Source organism: Labrus mixtus, chromosome 22 (assembly GCF_963584025.1).
Source record: "Labrus mixtus chromosome 22, fLabMix1.1, whole genome shotgun sequence".
In the NCBI taxonomy this organism is placed as follows: domain Eukaryota; kingdom Metazoa; phylum Chordata; class Actinopteri; order Labriformes; family Labridae; genus Labrus; species Labrus mixtus.
Genome location: NC_083633.1, coordinates 349,758 through 374,194, shown reverse-complemented (window position 1 = coordinate 374,194; position 24,437 = coordinate 349,758). Strand labels below are relative to the sequence as shown.

General features: G+C 31.5%; 1 protein-coding gene across 2 annotated transcripts; it reads left to right on the top strand.

The window, feature by feature from the left end:
• The first annotated feature begins 11,921 nt into the window (after positions 1-11,921).
• Positions 11,922-15,768, top strand: LOC132956500 (zinc finger protein 1 homolog). 2 transcript variants are annotated; one of them, XM_061029995.1, is made up of 8 exons: positions 11,922-12,174; positions 12,570-12,772; positions 12,859-12,951; positions 13,053-13,148; positions 13,258-13,368; positions 13,868-13,937; positions 14,055-14,285; positions 14,751-15,768. In XM_061029995.1, exons 1-8 carry the CDS (start codon positions 12,159-12,161, stop codon positions 15,608-15,610), a joined length of 1,680 nt encoding a protein of 559 aa, XP_060885978.1. In that variant the 5' UTR covers positions 11,922-12,158; the 3' UTR covers positions 15,611-15,768. The 2 variants fall into 2 exon arrangements, with proteins under 2 accessions (XP_060885978.1, XP_060885977.1); XM_061029994.1 differs by having other exon boundaries at positions 13,820-13,937.
• The last annotated feature ends 8,669 nt before the right edge of the window (positions 15,769-24,437 follow it).

Below are 24,437 nucleotides of genomic sequence, written 5' to 3'. Positions count from 1 at the left end.
GATACTAAGTCATTATATTGAGATACCAAGTCATTCATTTAAGATACTAAGTCACTATAGTGAGATACTATCTCATTATATTGAGACAACAAAGATACTATCTCTGTATATTGAGATACTAAGTAATTATATTGAGATACTAAGTCATTATATTGAGATACTAAGTCATTAATTTAAGATACTAAGTCATTATATTGAGATACTACGTCATTATATTGAGATACTAAGTCATTATATTGAGATACTAAGTCATTCATTTAAGATACTAAGTCATTATATTGAGATACCAAGTCATTCAGTTAAGATACTAAGTCATTATATTGAGATACTAAGTCATTATATTGAGATACTAAGTCATTATATTGAGCTACTAAGTTATTAATTTAAGATACTAAGTCATTATATTGAGATACCAAGTCATTCATTTAAGATACTAAGTCATTATATTGAGATACTAAGTCATTATATTGAGATACTAAGTCATTATATTGAGATACCAAGTCATTATATTGAGATACTAAGTCATTAATTTAAGATACTAAGTCATTATATTGAGATACTAAGTCATTAATTTAAGATACTAAGTCATTATATTGAGATACTAAGTCATTATATTGAGATACTATAAGTCATTATATTGAGATACTAAGTCATTAATTTAAGATACTAAGTAATTAATTTAAGATACTAAGTCATTATATTGAGATACTAAGTCATTATATTGAGATACTATAAGTTATTATATTGAGATACTATAAGTCATTATATTGAGATACTAAGTCATTATATTGAGATACTAAGTCATTCATTTAAGATACTAAGTCATTATATTGAGATACCAAGTCATTCATTTAAGATACTAAGTCATTATATTGAGATACCAAGTCATTCATTTAAGATACTAAGTCATTATATTGAGATACTAAGTCATTATATTGAGATACTAAGTCATTATATTGAGATACTAAGTCATTAATTTAAGATACTAAGTCATTATATTGAGATACTAAGTCATTATATTGAGATACTAAGTCATTAATTTAAGATACTAAGTCATTATATTGAGATACTAAGTCATTAATTTAAGATACTAAGTCATTAATTTAAGATACTAAGTCATTATATTGAGATACTATGTCATTATATTGAGATACTAAGTCATTCATTTAAGATACTAAGTCATTAATTTAAGATACTAAGTCATTATATTGAGATACTATAAGTCATTATATTGAGATACTATAAGTCATTATATTGAGATACTAAGTCATTAATTTAAGATACTAAGTCATTAATTTAAGATACTAAGTCATTATATTGAGATACTAAGTCATTATATTGAGATACTATAAGTTATTATATTGAGATACTAAGTCATTCATTTAAGATACTAAGTCATTATATTGAGATACCAAGTCATTCATTTAAGATACTAAGTCATTATATTGAGATACCAAGTCATTCATTTAAGATACTAAGTCATTATATTGAGATACTAAGTCATTATATTGAGATACTAAGTCATTATATTGAGATACTAAGTCATTATATTGAGATCCTAAGTCATTATATTGAGATACTAAGTCATTAATTTAAGATACTAAGTTATTATATTGAGATACTAAGTCATTATATTGAGATACTAAGTCATTAATTTAAGATACTAAGTCATTACATTGAGATACTAAGTCATTATATTGAGATACTAAGTCATTAATTTAAGATACTAAGTCATTATATTGAGATACTAAGTCATTATATTGAGATACTATAAGTTATTATATTGAGATACTATAAGTCATTATATTGAGATACTAAGTCATTATATTGAGATACTAAGTCATTCATTTAAGATACTAAGTCATTATATTGAGATACTAAGTCATTATATTGAGATACTAAGTTATTAATTTAAGATACTAAGTCATTATATTGAGATACCCAGTCATTCATTTAAGATACTAAGTCATTATATTGAGATACTAAGTCATTATATTGAGATACTAAGTCATTATATTGAGATACTAAGTCATTAATTTAAGATACTAAGTTATTATATTGAGATACTAAGTCATTATATTGAGATACTAAGTCATTAATTTAAGATACTAAGTCATTATATTGAGATACTAAGTCATTAATTTAAGATACTAAGTCCTTATATTGAGATACTAAGTCATTATATTGAGATACTAAGTCATTAATTTAAGATACTAAGTCATTATATTGAGATACTAAGTCATTATATTGAGATACTAAGTCATTAATTTAAGATACCAAGTCATTATATTGAGATACTAAGTCATTATATTGAGATACTAGTCATTATATTGAGATACTGTGAGTTATTATATTGAGATACTATAAGTCATTAATTTAAGATACTAAGTCATTATATTGAGATACTAAGTCATTATATTGAGATACTATAAGTCATTATATTGAGATACTATAAGTCATTATATTGAGATACTAAGTCATTAATTTAAGATACTAAGTCATTATATTGAGATACTAAGTCATTATATTGAGATACTATAAGTTATTATATTGAGATACTATAAGTCATTATATTGAGATACTAAGTCATTATATTGAGATACTAAGTCATTAATTTAAGATACTAAGTCATTATATTGAGATACTAAGTCATTATATTGAGATACTAAGTCATTAATTTAAGATACTAAGTCATTAATTTAAGATACTAAGTCATTATATTGAGATACTAAGTCATTAATTTAAGATACTAAGTCATTATATTGAGATACTAAGTCATTAATTTAAGATACTAAGTCATTATATTGAGATACTATAAGTTATTATATTGAGATACTATAAGTCATTATATTGAGATACTAAGTCATTATATTGAGATACTAAGTCATTAATTTAAGATACTAAGTCATTATATTGAGATACTAAGTCATTATATTGAGATACTAAGTCATTAATTTAAGATACTAAGTCATTAATTTAAGATACTAAGTCATTATATTGAGATACTAAGTCATTAATTTAAGATACTAAGTCATTATATTGAGATACTAAGTCATTAATTTAAGATACTAAGTCATTATATTGAGATACTATAAGTTATTATATTGAGATACTAAGTCATTAATTTAAGATACTAAGTCATTATATTGAGATACTATAAGTCATTATATTGAGATACTATAAGTCATTATATTGAGATACTAAGTCATTAATTTAAGATACTAAGTCATTATTTTGAGATACTAAGTCATTATATTGAGATATTATAAGTTATTATATTGAGATACTATAAGTCATTATATTGAGATACTAACTCATTATATTGAGATACTAAGTCATTCATTAAAGATACTAAGTCATTATATTGAGATACCAAGTCATTCATTTAAGATACTAAGTCATTATATTGAGATACTAAGTCATTATATTGAGATACTAAGTCATTATATTGAGATACTAAGTCATTCATTTAAGATACTAAGTCATTATATTGAGATACTAAGTCATTATATTGAGATACTAAGTCATTATATTGAGATACTAAGTCATTATATTGAGATACTAAGTCATTAATTTAAGATACTAAGTCATTATATTGAGATACTAAGTCATTAATTTAAGATACTAAGTCATTATATTGAGATACTAAGTCATTAATTTAAGATACTAAGTCATTATATTGAGATACTAAGTCTTTATATTGAGATACTAAGTCATTAATTTAAGATACCAAGTCATTATATTGAGATACTAAGTCATTATATTGAGATACTATAAGTTATTATATTGAGATACTATAAGTCATTAATTTAAGATACTAAGTCATATTGAGATACTAAGTCATTATATTGAGATACTATAAGTCATTATATTGAGATACTATAAGTCATTATATTGAGATACTATAAGTCATTATATTGAGATACTAAGTCATTAATTTAAGATACTAAGTCATTATATTGAGATACTATAAGTTATTATATTGAGATACTATAAGTCATTATATTGAGATACTATAAGTCATTATATTGAGATACTATAAGTTATTATATTGAGATACTAAGTCAGTAATTTAAGATACTAAGTCATTATATTGAGATACTAAGTCATTATATTGAGATACTAAGTCATTAATTTAAGATACTAAGTCATTAATTTAAGATACTAAGTCATTATATTGAGATACTAAGTCATTAATTTAAGCTACTAAGTCATTATATTGAGATACTAAGTCATTATATTGAGATACTATAAGTTATTATATTGAGATACTGTAAGTCATTAATTTAAGATACTAAGTCATTATATTGAGATACTAAGTCATTATATTGAGATACTATAAGTCATTATATTGAGATACTATAAGTCATTATATTGAGATACTAAGTCATTAATTTAAGATACTAAGTCATTATATTGAGATACTAAGTCATTATATTGAGATACTAAGTCATTAATTTAAGATACCAAGTCATTATATTGAGATACTAAGTCATTATATTGAGATACTAGTCATTATATTGAGATACTGTGAGTTATTATATTGAGATACTATAAGTCATTAATTTAAGATACTAAGTCATTATATTGAGATACTAAGTCATTATATTGAGATACTATAAGTCATTATATTGAGATACTATAAGTCATTATATTGAGATACTAAGTCATTAATTTAAGATACTAAGTCATTATATTGAGATACTAAGTCATTATATTGAGATACTATAAGTTATTATATTGAGATACTATAAGTCATTATATTGAGATACTAAGTCATTATATTGAGATACTAAGTCATTAATTTAAGATACTAAGTCATTATATTGAGATACTAAGTCATTATATTGAGATACTAAGTCATTAATTTAAGATACTAAGTCATTAATTTAAGATACTAAGTCATTATATTGAGATACTAAGTCATTAATTTAAGATACTAAGTCATTATATTGAGATACTAAGTCATTAATTTAAGATACTAAGTCATTATATTGAGATACTATAAGTTATTATATTGAGATACTATAAGTCATTATATTGAGATACTAAGTCATTATATTGAGATACTAAGTCATTAATTTAAGATACTAAGTCATTATATTGAGATACCAAGTCATTCATTTAAGATACTAAGTCATTATATTGAGATACTAAGTCATTATATTGAGATACTAAGTCATTAATTTAAGATACTAAGTCATTATATTGAGATACTAAGTCATTAATTTAAGATACTAAGTCATTAATTTAAGATACTAAGTCATTATATTGAGATACTACGTCATTATATTGAGATACTAAGTCATTCATTTAAGATACTAAGTCATTCATTTAAGATACTAAGTCATTATATTGAGATACTATAAGTCATTATATTGAGATACTATAAGTCATTATATTGAGATACTAAGTCATTAATTTAAGATACTAAGTCATTAATTTAAGATACTAAGTCATTATATTGAGATACTAAGTCATTATATTGAGATACTATAAGTTATTATATTGAGATACTAAGTCATTAATTTAAGATACTAAGTCATTACATTGAGATACTAAGTCATTATATTGAGATACTAAGTCATTAATTTAAGATACTAAGTCATTATATTGAGATACTAAGTCATTATATTGAGATACTATAAGTTATTATATTGAGATACTATAAGTCATTATATTGAGATACTAAGTCATTATATTGAGATACTAAGTCATTCATTTAAGATACTAAGTCATTATATTGAGATACTAAGTCATTATATTGAGATACTAAGTTATTAATTTAAGATACTAAGTCATTATATTGAGATACCCAGTCATTCATTTAAGATACTAAGTCATTATATTGAGATACTAAGTCATTATATTGAGATACTAAGTCATTATATTGAGATACTAAGTCATTAATTTAAGATACTAAGTTATTATATTGAGATACTAAGTCATTATATTGAGATACTAAGTCATTAATTTAAGATACTAAGTTATTATATTGAGATACTAAGTCATTAATTTAAGATACTGTTATTAATTTAAGATACTAAGTCATTATATTGAGATACTAAGTCATTAATTTAAGATACTAAGTCATTATATTGAGATACTAAGTCATTAATTTAAGATACTAAGTCATTATATTGAGATACTAAGTCATTATATTGAGATACTAAGTCATTCATGTAAGATACTAAGTCATTAATTTAAGATACTAAGTCATTATATTGAGATACTATAAGTCATTATATTGAGATACTATAAGTCATTATATTGAGATACTAAGTCATTCATTTAAGATACTAAGTCATTATATTGAGATACCAAGTCATTCATTTAAGATACTAAGTCATTATATTGAGATACTAAGTCATTATATTGAGATACTATAAGTTATTATATTGAGATACTATAAGTCATTATATTGAGATACTAAGTCATTATATTGAGATACTAAGTCATTCATTTAAGATACTAAGTCATTATATTGAGATACCAAGTCATTCATTTAAGATACTAAGTCACTATAGTGAGATACTATCTCATTATATTGAGACAACAAAGATACTATCTCTGTATATTGAGATACTAAGTAATTATATTGAGATACTAAGTCATTATATTGAGATACTAAGTCATTAATTTAAGATACTAAGTCATTATATTGAGATACTACGTCATTATATTGAGATACTAAGTCATTATATTGAGATACTAAGTCATTCATTTAAGATACTAAGTCATTATATTGAGATACCAAGTCATTCAGTTAAGATACTAAGTCATTATATTGAGATACTAAGTCATTATATTGAGATACTAAGTCATTATATTGAGCTACTAAGTTATTAATTTAAGATACTAAGTCATTATATTGAGATACCAAGTCATTCATTTAAGATACTAAGTCATTATATTGAGATACTAAGTCATTATATTGAGATACTAAGTCATTATATTGAGATACCAAGTCATTATATTGAGATACTAAGTCATTAATTTAAGATACTAAGTCATTATATTGAGATACTAAGTCATTAATTTAAGATACTAAGTCATTATATTGAGATACTAAGTCATTATATTGAGATACTATAAGTCATTATATTGAGATACTAAGTCATTAATTTAAGATACTAAGTAATTAATTTAAGATACTAAGTCATTATATTGAGATACTAAGTCATTATATTGAGATACTATAAGTTATTATATTGAGATACTATAAGTCATTATATTGAGATACTAAGTCATTATATTGAGATACTAAGTCATTCATTTAAGATACTAAGTCATTATATTGAGATACCAAGTCATTCATTTAAGATACTAAGTCATTATATTGAGATACCAAGTCATTCATTTAAGATACTAAGTCATTATATTGAGATACTAAGTCATTATATTGAGATACTAAGTCATTATATTGAGATACTAAGTCATTAATTTAAGATACTAAGTCATTATATTGAGATACTAAGTCATTATATTGAGATACTAAGTCATTAATTTAAGATACTAAGTCATTATATTGAGATACTAAGTCATTAATTTAAGATACTAAGTCATTAATTTAAGATACTAAGTCATTATATTGAGATACTATGTCATTATATTGAGATACTAAGTCATTCATTTAAGATACTAAGTCATTAATTTAAGATACTAAGTCATTATATTGAGATACTATAAGTCATTATATTGAGATACTATAAGTCATTATATTGAGATACTAAGTCATTAATTTAAGATACTAAGTCATTAATTTAAGATACTAAGTCATTATATTGAGATACTAAGTCATTATATTGAGATACTATAAGTTATTATATTGAGATACTAAGTCATTCATTTAAGATACTAAGTCATTATATTGAGATACCAAGTCATTCATTTAAGATACTAAGTCATTATATTGAGATACCAAGTCATTCATTTAAGATACTAAGTCATTATATTGAGATACTAAGTCATTATATTGAGATACTAAGTCATTATATTGAGATACTAAGTCATTATATTGAGATCCTAAGTCATTATATTGAGATACTAAGTCATTAATTTAAGATACTAAGTTATTATATTGAGATACTAAGTCATTATATTGAGATACTAAGTCATTAATTTAAGATACTAAGTCATTACATTGAGATACTAAGTCATTATATTGAGATACTAAGTCATTAATTTAAGATACTAAGTCATTATATTGAGATACTAAGTCATTATATTGAGATACTATAAGTTATTATATTGAGATACTATAAGTCATTATATTGAGATACTAAGTCATTATATTGAGATACTAAGTCATTCATTTAAGATACTAAGTCATTATATTGAGATACTAAGTCATTATATTGAGATACTAAGTTATTAATTTAAGATACTAAGTCATTATATTGAGATACCCAGTCATTCATTTAAGATACTAAGTCATTATATTGAGATACTAAGTCATTATATTGAGATACTAAGTCATTATATTGAGATACTAAGTCATTAATTTAAGATACTAAGTTATTATATTGAGATACTAAGTCATTATATTGAGATACTAAGTCATTAATTTAAGATACTAAGTCATTATATTGAGATACTAAGTCATTAATTTAAGATACTAAGTCCTTATATTGAGATACTAAGTCATTATATTGAGATACTAAGTCATTAATTTAAGATACTAAGTCATTATATTGAGATACTAAGTCATTATATTGAGATACTAAGTCATTAATTTAAGATACCAAGTCATTATATTGAGATACTAAGTCATTATATTGAGATACTAGTCATTATATTGAGATACTGTGAGTTATTATATTGAGATACTATAAGTCATTAATTTAAGATACTAAGTCATTATATTGAGATACTAAGTCATTATATTGAGATACTATAAGTCATTATATTGAGATACTATAAGTCATTATATTGAGATACTAAGTCATTAATTTAAGATACTAAGTCATTATATTGAGATACTAAGTCATTATATTGAGATACTATAAGTTATTATATTGAGATACTATAAGTCATTATATTGAGATACTAAGTCATTATATTGAGATACTAAGTCATTAATTTAAGATACTAAGTCATTATATTGAGATACTAAGTCATTATATTGAGATACTAAGTCATTAATTTAAGATACCAAGTCATTATATTGAGATACTAAGTCATTATATTGAGATACTAGTCATTATATTGAGATACTGTGAGTTATTATATTGAGATACTATAAGTCATTAATTTAAGATACTAAGTCATTATATTGAGATACTAAGTCATTATATTGAGATACTATAAGTCATTATATTGAGATACTATAAGTCATTATATTGAGATACTAAGTCATTAATTTAAGATACTAAGTCATTATATTGAGATACTAAGTCATTATATTGAGATACTATAAGTTATTATATTGAGATACTATAAGTCATTATATTGAGATACTAAGTCATTATATTGAGATACTAAGTCATTAATTTAAGATACTAAGTCATTATATTGAGATACTAAGTCATTATATTGAGATACTAAGTCATTAATTTAAGATACTAAGTCATTAATTTAAGATACTAAGTCATTATATTGAGATACTAAGTCATTAATTTAAGATACTAAGTCATTATATTGAGATACTATAAGTTATTATATTGAGATACTATAAGTCATTATATTGAGATACTAAGTCATTATATTGAGATACTAAGTCATTAATTTAAGATACTAAGTCATTATATTGAGATACTAAGTCATTATATTGAGATACTAAGTCATTAATTTAAGATACTAAGTCATTAATTTAAGATACTAAGTCATTATATTGAGATACTAAGTCATTAATTTAAGATACTAAGTCATTATATTGAGATACTAAGTCATTAATTTAAGATACTAAGTCATTATATTGAGATACTATAAGTTATTATATTGAGATACTAAGTCATTAATTTAAGATACTAAGTCATTATATTGAGATACTATAAGTCATTATATTGAGATACTATAAGTCATTATATTGAGATACTAAGTCATTAATTTAAGATACTAAGTCATTATTTTGAGATACTAAGTCATTATATTGAGATATTATAAGTTATTATATTGAGATACTATAAGTCATTATATTGAGATACTAACTCATTATATTGAGATACTAAGTCATTCATTAAAGATACTAAGTCATTATATTGAGATACCAAGTCATTCATTTAAGATACTAAGTCATTATATTGAGATACTAAGTCATTATATTGAGATACTAAGTCATTATATTGAGATACTAAGTCATTCATTTAAGATACTAAGTCATTATATTGAGATACTAAGTCATTATATTGAGATACTAAGTCATTATATTGAGATACTAAGTCATTAATTTAAGATACTAAGTCATTATATTGAGATACTAAGTCATTAATTTAAGATACTAAGTCATTATATTGAGATACTAAGTCATTAATTTAAGATACTAAGTCATTATATTGAGATACTAAGTCTTTATATTGAGATACTAAGTCATTAATTTAAGATACCAAGTCATTATATTGAGATACTAAGTCATTATATTGAGATACTATAAGTTATTATATTGAGATACTATAAGTCATTAATTTAAGATACTAAGTCATATTGAGATACTAAGTCATTATATTGAGATACTATAAGTCATTATATTGAGATACTATAAGTCATTATATTGAGATACTATAAGTCATTATATTGAGATACTAAGTCATTAATTTAAGATACTAAGTCATTATATTGAGATACTATAAGTTATTATATTGAGATACTATAAGTCATTATATTGAGATACTATAAGTCATTATATTGAGATACTATAAGTTATTATATTGAGATACTAAGTCAGTAATTTAAGATACTAAGTCATTATATTGAGATACTAAGTCATTATATTGAGATACTAAGTCATTAATTTAAGATACTAAGTCATTAATTTAAGATACTAAGTCATTATATTGAGATACTAAGTCATTAATTTAAGCTACTAAGTCATTATATTGAGATACTAAGTCATTATATTGAGATACTATAAGTTATTATATTGAGATACTGTAAGTCATTAATTTAAGATACTAAGTTATTATATTGAGATACTAAGTCATTATATTGAGATACTAAGTCATTATATTGAGATACTATAAGTCATTATATTGAGATACTATAAGTCATTATATTGAGATACTAAGTCATTAATTTAAGATACTAAGTCATTAATTTAAGATACTAAGTCATTATATTGAGATACTAAGTCATTATATTGAGATACTAAGTCATTATATTGAGATACTATAAGTTATTATATTGAGATACTAAGTCATTATATTGAGATACTAAGTCATTATATTGAGATACTAAGTCATTATATTGAGATACTAAGTCATTAATTTAAGATACTAAGTCATTATATTGAGATACTAAGTCATTATATTGAGATACTAAGTCATTAATTTAAGATACTATACTAAAAGCAGCTTTTGCTAAGTTGTAGATTAATTATTTTCAAAACAACCGCTGTTGGAGGTGAGTCAGATAATGTGGACGGACTTCCACCTGTGGAAAATATATGATTTCTACTCTACTTTCTACCACAGTAGCAGCCCGTGAGGAAGGTATTTAAGGAAGAAAGGTATCAAATTCGTAGGCTATCAAAAACTGATTTTTTTAAATTTCACAATAAAATGTAAGAATAAGCATTACACGACACAAAAGCAGTATGAGTTTCCTTTCATCCCTGTTGTATGTGACGGTTAATTATTAATTAACTTGCTCAAATTTGTCATTCATTCATTTCACCGGGATGTTAATGAGTGAAAGAGGTTTTTGATTAAAAATAAGTAAGCTAGTCAGGGTGTGAACTTCTGTGGTAAACGATCTGATAACAACAACCACAGAAGAAGAAGACCGGAAGCTTTAATGTTGTTGATGCTGTTGAAAGAGAGTCCGATTTAAAGCGTTAACCTGCTAGTCTACACCTCACTCAAATATTGCATTCATTAATAAACTAATGGAATTAATAAACTAGTAGTCGTGTGAAATTCAACTAGCGATTATATTGTGACTTAACTTTGACTATGCTGCACATCTAAAGCTAGCAAATCAAGGCTAACTGACGCGCTGCTAACATGGCCAGATATCGAGGTCAGTATTAAATTGTACATGCTCATACTCATAATCTTTGCATGGTAGCTAAAACAAATGAGCAAATTGCTGTTATGTCCATCCTCCACTGGCTTGGTTGGCTGGTAGGACGTGTCTAGATACGTGACAAGCTATTGTACACGAAAGAAAGTCTACTGTACTTTAACTTAATGGTACCTAGATGTTGTAAAGTCAGAAAGAAAGCCGCACTAACAAAGATCTGGATGGAAACGAATTTCGGATTCAAGTTTATATTTTACAAAAAATAATGCTTATTACCTTACAGACAAATAGTGAAAACTTAAAATGTCCTAAATGATGGAGTTTAGATGTCAAAGCTGCAATGGAGAGGGTTATGTAATGATTGACTTCTCTCTGTCTGGATCCTCTGTTAGATCCTCACCTCCCTCTGTCCTCTCTCCACCTCCTGATTCCTCCACTGAGGTTGATGTCAGCCTGTTTGTGGCAAGTGGCCCTAGAGCGAAATGTAGACAAGTATGACAAACTGGCTGATTACATTACATTGGTGACAGAGATTGTCCCAGATCTTCTGAGCGACAAGCAAAGGATTCAGCTCATCCTGGGACTGAGAGCGAGGGTGAGTAAATGTTGACTAAAAGTTGATCCATGAAGAAAAGACAAAGGAAAAACATGACACATTAATGAATATGTTGTGATTTTCAGATCATTGTGGAGTTATTAACAAAGGCAGATCCAGTTGACTGTAAAGCTGTTGAGGAACACCTCAACCTTTTCCAAAAGAGCTGCAATCAAAAAGTAAGGAATATTAATAATAATCATATTAGACAAATATGAAAAATGAATCTAATACTAATGATACAGACATTAAACTAAACCTCTTCTGGACTTTATCGCAGGGTCTAGATCGACAGGTCAAGATATCAAAGTCTGCATTTGTGAAGCAGGTTCAGACATTACTCAAGGATAAATATGAAAAGGATACATTTATTAAAGTGAGTTCTGCTTCATGAATACCCACATCATTTTAGCTTGTTCAAACAATACCTTTCTCTACAAGATAAGTTTGACTACCGTGTATTTTTACTAATTTTCCTTTCCAAGGAGGTGTTTCCAGAGCTGTATGGAGCCCGGTTTGACACAGTGTTGCAGATCCTTGTGTGGGAGTTCCTCTACCGGCTGGAAGAATTCCTCCCAGTACCAAGTTTTTCAAAGGTAGGCAGTATCAATGCATGACTATTCCCCTTAAGATGAGCAATAGATTACAGGTCCTCTACTACATACAAATGATTTATTCTGCAATATGTGCTTCCAGTTAACTTAAAGTTGAAGTGGTAAACCAGTAAATGAAGTATGATTTGGTGTATCACTCTTATGTGTAGACAATAAGCCTCTGCTGCACCGGCAGTACTGACTACATATATTGTCAAATCAGGACCAATGGGAGAGAGAGAAAGTCATTGTACAAGTCATTTCTTTAGTTTTGGTTGTTAAAAATGTGGCAGGCTAGCAATTGTACATCAGTTAAGCAACTGTTAAGGGTACAGATTATTAATATAAAATCCAACACTGTCAAGAGTCATCTTCAAGGTGAAAGCTAAACACCAGAGACAACTCTGACAACAGAAACGTAACATTTAACAATACTCTCGTCCATTGTTTATAGGTGTCCTCCTTTATTGACCTGTCCTCCTTTGACTCCCGGTTTGAGCAGTTTTTCTGTGACCAAGATGATCTGAAGAAGATCCTGCAGCATCAAAAGCAGCGAAAAAAGTTGACGAAAAGTAAAGGCCTGTTTACATTTTGCATTTGTAACACAAAAAAACTGATGAATATAGACTTTAAAGGTTTACAGTCACTGCACAGTACTGATCAGGAACACTAAATGTTTTCTGCTTCAGGTGAATTCTCCTTCATGTCGGACACTATCTTGTCCACACTGGCATCTAAACAGACATCAGAAGGTCACATTGAAGGTGTACCAGATGAAACAGGTGGAGACAGCACTGATGAAGACACTAATGAAGAGACTGATGACAGTTCAGTTGAACTAGAGCCTTCAAACTCGCAGTGGCAGGGCAGAGGGCTGTCACCGCTTACTAACTCTCCATGTTCTGAAGAGGGTGATGATGGTGAGCATCCTTCATTTAGGAGATAAGTAATGACTTTTTGGGCAGTTGTAGCTAGAAGTTGAAGCGATCCTGGGATACAAATATTAATAATATAACTGCATTTTTCTTATTATCATGTTACTTAAGCATCTTTTACACTATTCACCACTGCACTGTTTCATATTTAGTCATGTAAATATTAGTCTTTTCTTATTATGTTTATTGTTGATATTCAATGTTGTACCTGTACATAAGAGAGCACAGTTCACTGAAGTTAAATTCCTTGTGTGTGTAAGCATACCTGGCCAATAAATCTGATTCCGATTCCGATTTGTATTTGCCTTCTCATGAATTGAAGTACTGGACCAGTATGTGCATTTTAAGAATTCTGTAAAAATTATCTTTAGACTAGCTAAACCGCTAAATACTTGTATTAGTAACTGCTGAAGGATACATACTAATAAAGACTAATGTTTGTACCTGCAGATAATGTCAGCAGCCTGCTTCCTCAAAGCATCATACGTTCCCATCCAGTGTCTTACAAGACACAGAACTCAGAAGATCTCTCAGGAAACACTACAGGAGTCCAGGAGAGCGGCAGCACTGGAGGATTTAAGCTAAACTTAGCTTCCACTTTAAAGGACATCGCAGATCTCACCTGTCCCGTATGTTACAAAACGTTTCATCGACCAAAAGTTGCGAGACGTCATTTAAAAGTTGCCCACCCGTCTCAGGTGTTTCGCTGCGATAAGTGCGACATGACTTTTCAGACTAAGAGTCGTCTAGACACGCACCTGGACGCTCACTCCAACGAGAAGCCGTACGGTTGTTCCCAATGTGGCAAACGGCTCTCGTGTCCAAAAGTGCTGAAAACACACATGCGACTTCACACCGGGGAACGTCCGTATGCATGCAAGTTCTGTGATAAGAAATTCGACCAGAAGTACGGCCTGACGCAGCACATCAGACTGCACAAAGGAGAGAGGCTGTACCTGTGCAGTCACTGTGGGAAAACGTTTACGTTCAAGGGGGCTCTGCGGGTCCACACGAGGCTGCACACAGGTGAGAGGCCGTATCGCTGCAAGGAGTGTGGAGAAGGCTACATAACATTCCAGAAACTCAAAAATCATCAAACGATCCACACAGGGGAGCGTCCACATTCCTGCCCCCAGTGTGGCAAGAGTTTCCGACACGATTCTGGACTGAGGAGACATCTGTTAATTCACACGGGAGAGAAACCATATAAATGTGTTATCTGTGACAAAAGATTTAATTTAGCAAGCAACTTAAGGAAACACGTGAAGAGTCACAAAACAACAAAAAATGTCAACGCACCTACAGAGTGATCATATCAGTATGGGTCTTGTTTGTGCCTCTGATATGTGGCTGTGATGATGTTTGAAAGTCATATTGTAGAACTAGCAACTAGTTCTAACATCATTTTCTCTCCAGAGTTTGTACCTGACATTGTATATTTTTACATAATCAGTCTGATTTCAGTGTTATTTGTCTCAGTTACATAGTCCTGCACTGTCACTGAATGTTGAGGAAATGACTAAGACTTGACTCCACACAATAAGACACAGTTGACTCAGATGGCTTACGTTGATGAAAGTTTATTCATCAGATGAATACTCATGAGGAGACATGATTCAACATCACACTTCTGTACTCGTGTCTTGCTCAATCACATCTGCAGAACTTTTTTGAAAGGCATTGCATATATCCTAAAAGACATTATCATTATCAGGGTCATGTCACATTGACCCACCTAGACTAAACTGTGATGTCTATAACACTGGAGCAGACAATAAGTCTACCAAACATGATTACAGATATCAGGAAGAACAGTTGACACTCTCTAAGCTGTACTTGGTGAATAACCCTAGTGACATCTGTACATTATAATTTAAATAACTACAGAAATTCCACCACACTGAACTAACCCTTCACTTATATTTTGAGTCCGTACCCTCTTATGTAAAGGCCTGACCTAAATTTAAACTTTAAATATATCAATATAAATGCTTCAAATCAACCAATTTTAATTTGGGCTACACACCAGGCCCAATAAAATGATCATTCTTGAGCTAATATAGTTTTCAAAAGGCACTTGTTTTTTTAAAATACTGTACTCTGGGAGTATTGTGACAATCTATACATTAAAACAATTTTACAATTATGATATTAAATGGGTCAAATATCAGTGAAATACATGTTTGAAAATGAATAAGGGGAAAATACCTTCTAAATGGCAACTTGTGCTAACAAGGCTAACCCTAGGGTATAAGTAAACTACTGTAGTTAGCATAAGCTTATAATTATTAAACTGTTACTATGGAGATGTGATTGCACACCAAGTTTTTTGTTCTGAACAATTATTTTGTGAAAAATTAAAACTCTTTAAAAGGCATTATCTCACCTCCATTAATCAATTTGAGCCTTTGTTCCTGGACTTCCTGGATACTGTATACAAAATGTAACAAGGCATTGTATTTTGTGAAAATCAGGGCATTAACCATAAGCCCAGTCACCAAAACATAAGAAAATGTGTTCCATATCATGCTCTGACAGTCAATTCTTCATGTCAGACACGATCCTGTCCACTCGCCTGTAAACAAATCTCACTTCTGCAGGTGAAGATCAAACTGATCAAATGATGGATGAGAACAGATACAGCACTGAGCAATCACAGCGAGGAGATAAAGAACAAAGGATGCTGCGTATGACAGCTGAGAGGATGATGGAGGAGCTGACGACAGCTCTAATAAAACTGTACCATCACTTTCTCTGCCACAGAGGAGTGGGAAATATTAAATTTAAAATACGATGTGTTGCAGTTTAACATGATGTAGATAAAAAACACATCACAAACACATATATATACTGTTTATAACAAACTGCCTGAACCTCTTTTTAGAGTCTTTGTTGGTATAAACGTTGGTGTGTTTGAGTGACTATGCTTGCCTTTGTTTTTTCCTTCATTGATACTCTGGTTAAATTAAACAATACTTCCATGTGTAACTTTCAGGACAGCAGACGGTCACAGCCTGTTTCCCAATGCAGACACTACAGCTCTCCTGATAACGCTGATCCGGCTCCATCTCCAAGGAGACCGGGGTCATAGACAGAAGCTGAACTTCACCCCAGACTCTGTAATACTACTACTGTCTACTTTCTCAACATGTGTTGTAAGTTGATGTCTCCGGTCAACTAGAGCATTATACTTCCTGGTTTTAAAATCAATCAATCAATCAATCAATCAATCAATCAATCAATCAATCAATCAATCAATCAATCAATCAATTTTTATTTGTATAGCGTCAACTCATAACAAGTGTTATCTCGAGACACTTTACAAAAAGCAGGTAAAATACCTTACTCTTTGTCTGTTAACATTACAAAAGAGCAGGTAAAAGACCTTACTCATTGTTATGTTACAAAAAGCAGGTAAAAGACCTTACTTATTAAATCCAATGGAATCTCTCTGCCAATCCCTTGCTCCCTTGCAGAAACATGTGGTGAAGCTGCCTTCATATAGCACAGATGCTCCAAAAGCTCCATGGCACAAGTAAAAAACATCTGGATCAGAGGAAGCCCCTGAAATGACACCAAAGATTACTCATTGAAACAGCCAACAACTGAAGCAGCACCACATTACACTCAGAAATACAGAAAATATTCAGGAGATAAATGTCAGTCCTTAATGTCACAAGACACAATACATTCATGCACATTAATTTCTTCCTTAGAAAAAGTGTTAATTTAGAGATAAAGAAACTGTAGCAAACTATTGTGTACACATCCATGCCTGATATTTAAATTTATTTTTAGTGTTTGTTCCAGTCACAAAACTTGACAACTTCTTTCTCTCCTCTAGTCCACATCTTAAGGTGCAATGTCTCCTCCCCACCACCAGAGGGAGACACACACCTTGCCATATTTCAACCAAACATGGTCAACCACATCTATAAAAGCGGCCTAAAAGAAATTCACTTGCTTAAACAGCCCCAATGGCATCCCTCCCAGGAAACACAGCTCAATAATTAATACCAGGCACTCATAAATTTCAATGAGTTTCTAATTAGGAGGAGCCCAGAGTAATCGTCTCTGAAGCGCTTTAACAGGAGGAGGATCACCATGACAGATTGACAGAGTTCTTGTGGCAGATTGCTGCAAATCACCTAATTATGAGTGGAAGTCAAACTTTGGCTTTTAATGATGAGTGTTTGGGCTTTATTGGGTGATTTAAGATCCACAGACATTATACAGATAGTGTGTGCGAGAGGATTATGTGTGTTTGTTACTGGCATTGATCTGTATTTCTTTAATCTTGGTTTCATAATTTTCTATGAATTTTGTAGTTTTCATGTTTATTTAAGACCTTTCTATGAAGTCTCAAATGAAAAGACCTCCAAGTTCAAATGTAAAACCAAAACTGAAATGTACTTTAATAGTAAGGGATCCATTCCTTTAATTTATTCATTTTTTTTCGTTTTTGGTGTTTTCTTTTTTTTTTAAACCAGTGGAATAAAAATACACATTTGGATATTTAAATTATTCTGAAATGTTTTTGAGCTTCAACTGAAACTCTATTGGAGCAGTAGGCTATCAACTAGATTTCTTTCTGGAAATATTGTGGGTTTAAGCTCACACATGGTGGGTTTATAACAAAATGAATCACATTCAGGCCACTTATATGTTAAGATAATCAATTCTTGATCACACAGGCTCCTATTTTGCTAAGAATTTCCTTGAAGGTTGATGATATTATCTCATTTGTAAATTCTCGCTCTGACGACTATAACGCCTTTTTACAAGTTTGACATATTGGGAAATAACTAAGCTGTCTTGCTAATATTTAGATATGAAGATGAGTTAATGGTAAATGGACTTGAGCTTGTATAGCGCTAGTCAAATAACTTTTACACCGCAGGTCATACCTACCCATTCACACACAATGGCAGAGGTTATCTAAAGTGTCCATGTGCCAGTTAAGTAATCCCATTCATACACATTCACACATCCATGATGAAGCAGTGGGAGCAACCTGGACATGTAGACACATTTGACATGTAGACCAGGGACATGTAGACACATTGGACATGTAGATGCAGGAGCTGAGGTTTGAACCCCTGACTTGTTGCTTGAGAGACAAGCAGCTCTACCACTGAGCCACAGATTAAGATGTAAAGAATTTGTACATTTTGAGGCTGATGCTAGAAGCCATTTAGCTTAATCTGGCACAAAGACTAAACAGAGGACAGCTAGCCTGGCTCTGGCTCCAAAGAGAAGTATGTAAATGATAGAGGTTTTTCACAGTTTAGATTCTTGTATTTAAATAAACAAACATGTGATATGTAACTGGTAAGACATTTAAGAAGTTAGCCATCTCTTTATTCTAGCTAAGCTAACTGGCTACGGTTTCAAGCAACATATTTGAAACAGTTTCAGGACTTGTAGCTATCTACTGTATATTACCACGTAAGACATTCCCTGGTAGCCTACATCGAAGTACTAAATACGGTATACTATATATACTATACGACATACGATAGGCCTACCACATTTTAGCTTTAGCGATAGCCTACTGCAAGGCTTGTTCCTTGTTTTTATGCCTCGAAGGTTCCAAGCTAATGCAAAGATACAATGTGATATCCATAGAGTTGCAAAGAAGTGATGTCCATTTTTTTCCATTTGACTAAAGCAAGAGAGCACGTTTCCCATGTTTTACTTGTAGAACCTCTGTTGATGTAAATGTAACAGGGTCAAATATGTTAGTGCATATTTCACTGTTTGTTTTAATAATTACACAAATATTACCTGGCAATTGTAAACAAAAACACAACGCAGAAATCCACCGGTTACATTAACACACCTTGGTTTTATGCAGGCAGCCCAGAAAGATTGATATTAGCTTGACTGCTTAAACTCGGGGAAGATAATGAAGAGCCGGTGCAGTAAAGCAGACAGTGTAATAACCACTCAGTGGAGTTCATTTACAGCCGTAAAACAAAGGTCACTGACACTCCTGGTCTGGGACGTCTCATGGATATTAGGCACTATTTACTGATGGAGGATAATTTAACCCTCACAGACACTGGATGGTGGCTGTGGAGGGACATCCAGAGGTGTTTTGTATGTGTGCGAGCACATGAGCTTTGACTTGGCAGGAGACACCGGACAGGTGGATGCTCAGCCAGCCAAAGTCCCATTACTTGCTCAGGGGGCAGAAAATGTGTGTACGTGTGAGTGTGTGTGTGTTTGTGCACGTGCGTGCATGTGGTAATTACTTTTTCTCTGTGGGTGTTTATGTGTGTGTGTGTGTGTGTGTGTGTGCGTGCAATGAGGTGATTAGAGATGGGTGGCGGGTGGAGGGCTTGTCAGAAGTTATCTCCCCATCTCATCTCATCATAGGCAGCCTGGCGGATTCCCTCGATGGCTCAACAGCCCGACGCTGCGCTGCTTGCTGTCAATCGGGCCGTCAACGCCTGCAGAAATCGATGCCAATCTCCCTCAGTTTCTATTTTTAACCGCGGCTCAGCACCCGGGTCTTTGATAAGGAAGCTGCCTCCTTTTGGCTCTCCTCTTTGCCTTGGATGAGCAGCCTCCCTCCTTCAAACCCCCTCCCCCCTCCCCCCCTTGCTGATGAGCGGTGATAACAGACAGACGAGATGGAGCTAAAAGCATAGACCTGCCTGACACTCTGAAAGAGGCTTTCATGGTGGAGAAAATTATGATTATTAAATTATTAGTCAAAGACAGGATGGCATTTAAATTGTCACTTTTATCATACTTCAAACTATTGCTGATGGTACTTCTGCATGGTACAACTACCAATAATGAGTTACTACTACCTTTACAAAGCCTTTCATTGACAGATATTGATGAATTAATAGGTAATCAAAGTATTTCAGGACAAAAATTGCAATTTGAATACAGAGACAAGGAGAAGATTGTTGCAAAAGACGGAAGGCTTCAGAACAGTCACCTAATAGACATTGAGTTGACCAGTTTGGATATTTGACTGCAACATCCTATCATTAAAGGGATACTTCACCCGTTGAAACATGAATCTGTATTGACATTGGGTCATATATGTAGAAATGTGAAATACATTTTGAAGTTGGTGCCTTCTTGACCGAGAAAAGGCAGAAAGTGTCTTTTTGGCTCATCCCAGAATGCACAGCACCGCAGGCCACTCCCACTAAGGTCCTCTATTTACAGACATATTTACTTCAACACATAAGGCCGTTTACACAACTGATTCAGAGATTTCTTCCAGAATTGATCTTGTAAATTCCTGTCAGAAAACAGACTCTATGTCTGTGTCCATAGACAAACAGTGAGAGCACCAACACTACCAGCCGGCCTCGGCTCCTCGTCCTCACCCGCGGCCAGCAGCCGAGGCATAACACCTGCCTGTCGGCAGCAGCCACCTCGCTGCTACAGAGATAGCCACAAATTTTCTTTTTCTTTTTTTATATAGTTTGACTGTTATATGCTTTGTTAAATGTATTAAAATGTATTTTTTGTAAAATGTAAAAAACTCAATAAATACACGTAAAAAAAAAGAGATAGCCACGAACATCCGATTCGAGCACAAGACCTTTAGAATCCCCTTCATCCATATCAGTTTGAAGTTGAAACATCATTTTTTCTCCATTGCACGTTCTTATCAGTTTTCTCCACAGAGCCTGTTAGCATAGCTTCCAAGCAATATGGCGGACGTTAAGTTTCGATTCTGGGGGTGAGTTCCCACCCACTGATCTGTGATTGGTCTGTAGCTTCAGTGGTCGGAAATATGAAGAACTAGCGTTGTAGTTTCACACCGCTAACCACAACAGCTTCCAGTGATGCAAAATCGTCATTTTGCGTCACTGGAAGCTCCTTTTCAGACTCACCCGCAATTCACACATACTCTGTGCGCGCCGCGGTCCGTCAGCGCCACGGTTTTGCTCCGTCGGACGGCTGGCGCCCATTCACACTGGATCCGTTTCTGGGACATCAGCGCAGCGGAGCGCACCCATGACACATACAAGCTACGAGATCCCGCGGGAATAAAGAGAAATGGTGCTTTATCTTTCTGAGGATGCATTGTTGTTAATTCGGTTCCTGTTTTGACGTAATGTTGATAAAGTGATGAAAAATACGATTGCGAGTCCGTATATTGTGTTTTATTTTGAAATTGACCGGATGTTCTGTGCGTTTCCTTGTCTGACTTCCTGTCCGGGCTGTCATATTCTGTCCAGCTTGACACGTGCCTGCAGCGCACTCGGTGAAAATAGACTCGCTGCGTATTTGAAACGGAGCAGAGCGTAGTGCCATTGGTTGCACGCTCCGGAGACGGACCGCAGCGCGCCCTGTGTGAACACAATGATGGTGAATGACTAGAGTGGCAGCTAAGTACAACGTAGTGCGCGGCACTGACTGGGTGAAGTATCCCTTTAAGAGTGGTAAATTGTTTTGACATCTGAAAACTGCTCCAAAAGCCTCATGTTTGCTTATTGTCAGTTTGCGCATCCCATCTCACCCTTTTCCATTTTCAAGCCTGGCGCACGTTCGGTAGATGGCTGTTCGCCATGAGCGTGGATTTGCCAGAGATTTCTGCCTCTTAAAAGGAAGTTTTTACTTTCCACTGTAACGTAAAGTAAATTTGATGTGACTATCTGACACCAACCCTTTAATGATGAGAGAAGAGGAAACATCTCTCCAGTAAATATTGAACTCATATTATAAGCACCATTTAACCAGAATACCCCATTATTTATTTCACTACAGTTTTTTTTAATATATATTTAGCTAACTTTCAAGTCAGCAAAAAAAGAATTATTATTAATTTTTGAATATAAGAGTGAAAAACAAAAAAACAATCATGCTTTAAATAACCACAAAAGTTAAAATCTTGGCTTCATATTTTCAATTAAAATGATTTGGGTTTTCCTTAAGCCCATTTTTGCTTTGATTCCATTTTTTATTTTGAACTTTACCGAATAGCTAATGCTTCAATACATGAACGTTTGTTTACATTTAGTGGCCATTAGATGTTCATGTCCTTCATGTCTATAAGCTCGCTATGAACTCACAGAAAGAGCGTAATATGAAGGGTTGGGAACAGAGCCCTCAAGCACTTGACGATCCCACAGAGGGACAGCACTAAACTCTCATTCACTCAGCGGGAAAGTGTCTCAGAGTGTGTGAGTGTGGAGGTTAACATCCAGCCTTCTTTTACCTGTTAAAGCAGGAGAAGCACAGAGCTCACCCTTATGGTTTGACTCATTCTAAAAGTTGTTAATGACACCCATACCTCTCCTGTTATGGAAAGCCCACATGGCTGGTTAAAAAAATGTTTTGTTGTATTTATAGATCACATAATTAGTTTAACGGATAACACCTTGTTGAGTCAGTATTGTGACAAAAAAACACCCTTATCCATCTTTGAATGATTCAAAGCCTTCAAAAAACTATACACATAAGGGAGATTACAATGTTCCTCAAAACACCATGTAAGGGATTCTACTTCTGAAGAATCTTGCTTTATTCCTCTGAAAACACAGAGAGACTTGTAGAACACTTTCTTCTTGATGTCCAAACTTGAGCATAAAGTAGTAACCCAAGTGTGAGCAACTCAGAACTCAAGGACAAAATGTTCTCAACCTGACTATGGATTCTTCATCCTGCTGCTACTGGAGCTGTAGGTTTATCAGGAACAGGATTTACTCTCCTCTATGGAATAAAAAGGTACTTTGTCAACACTTGACTGTTTGAGAATGAATGACCCCCTTGTGAGCTTGACTTCAGATGTTGCACATTAATATTAACTTACACACCATGTGCTGACGAGAGCTTTACTGTGCAGGGAATTGTTGTTGAAATGTCATGTATTAATCATATTTGACACAATGGTAATGTTCATAAGTTATTTTTTTTTTCATTAAAAGTCTGAAATTCCGATCGTTCATTTTAAGCAACTATGCAGGACGTCATTGCTTTGATAATATTTTCCTTTTTTCGATTTTTTTTAGGGTTTACAATAAACAATAAACAAATATATGTAATGAATTGGTGCATGTTTTTACAGCTTTGCAGTGTCTGACTTTGATGCAGACAGTGTAGCAGTGAGTAGGCAGAGCAGCCTGCTGGTTAGACGGAGCATTATGTAACTAAAGGTCA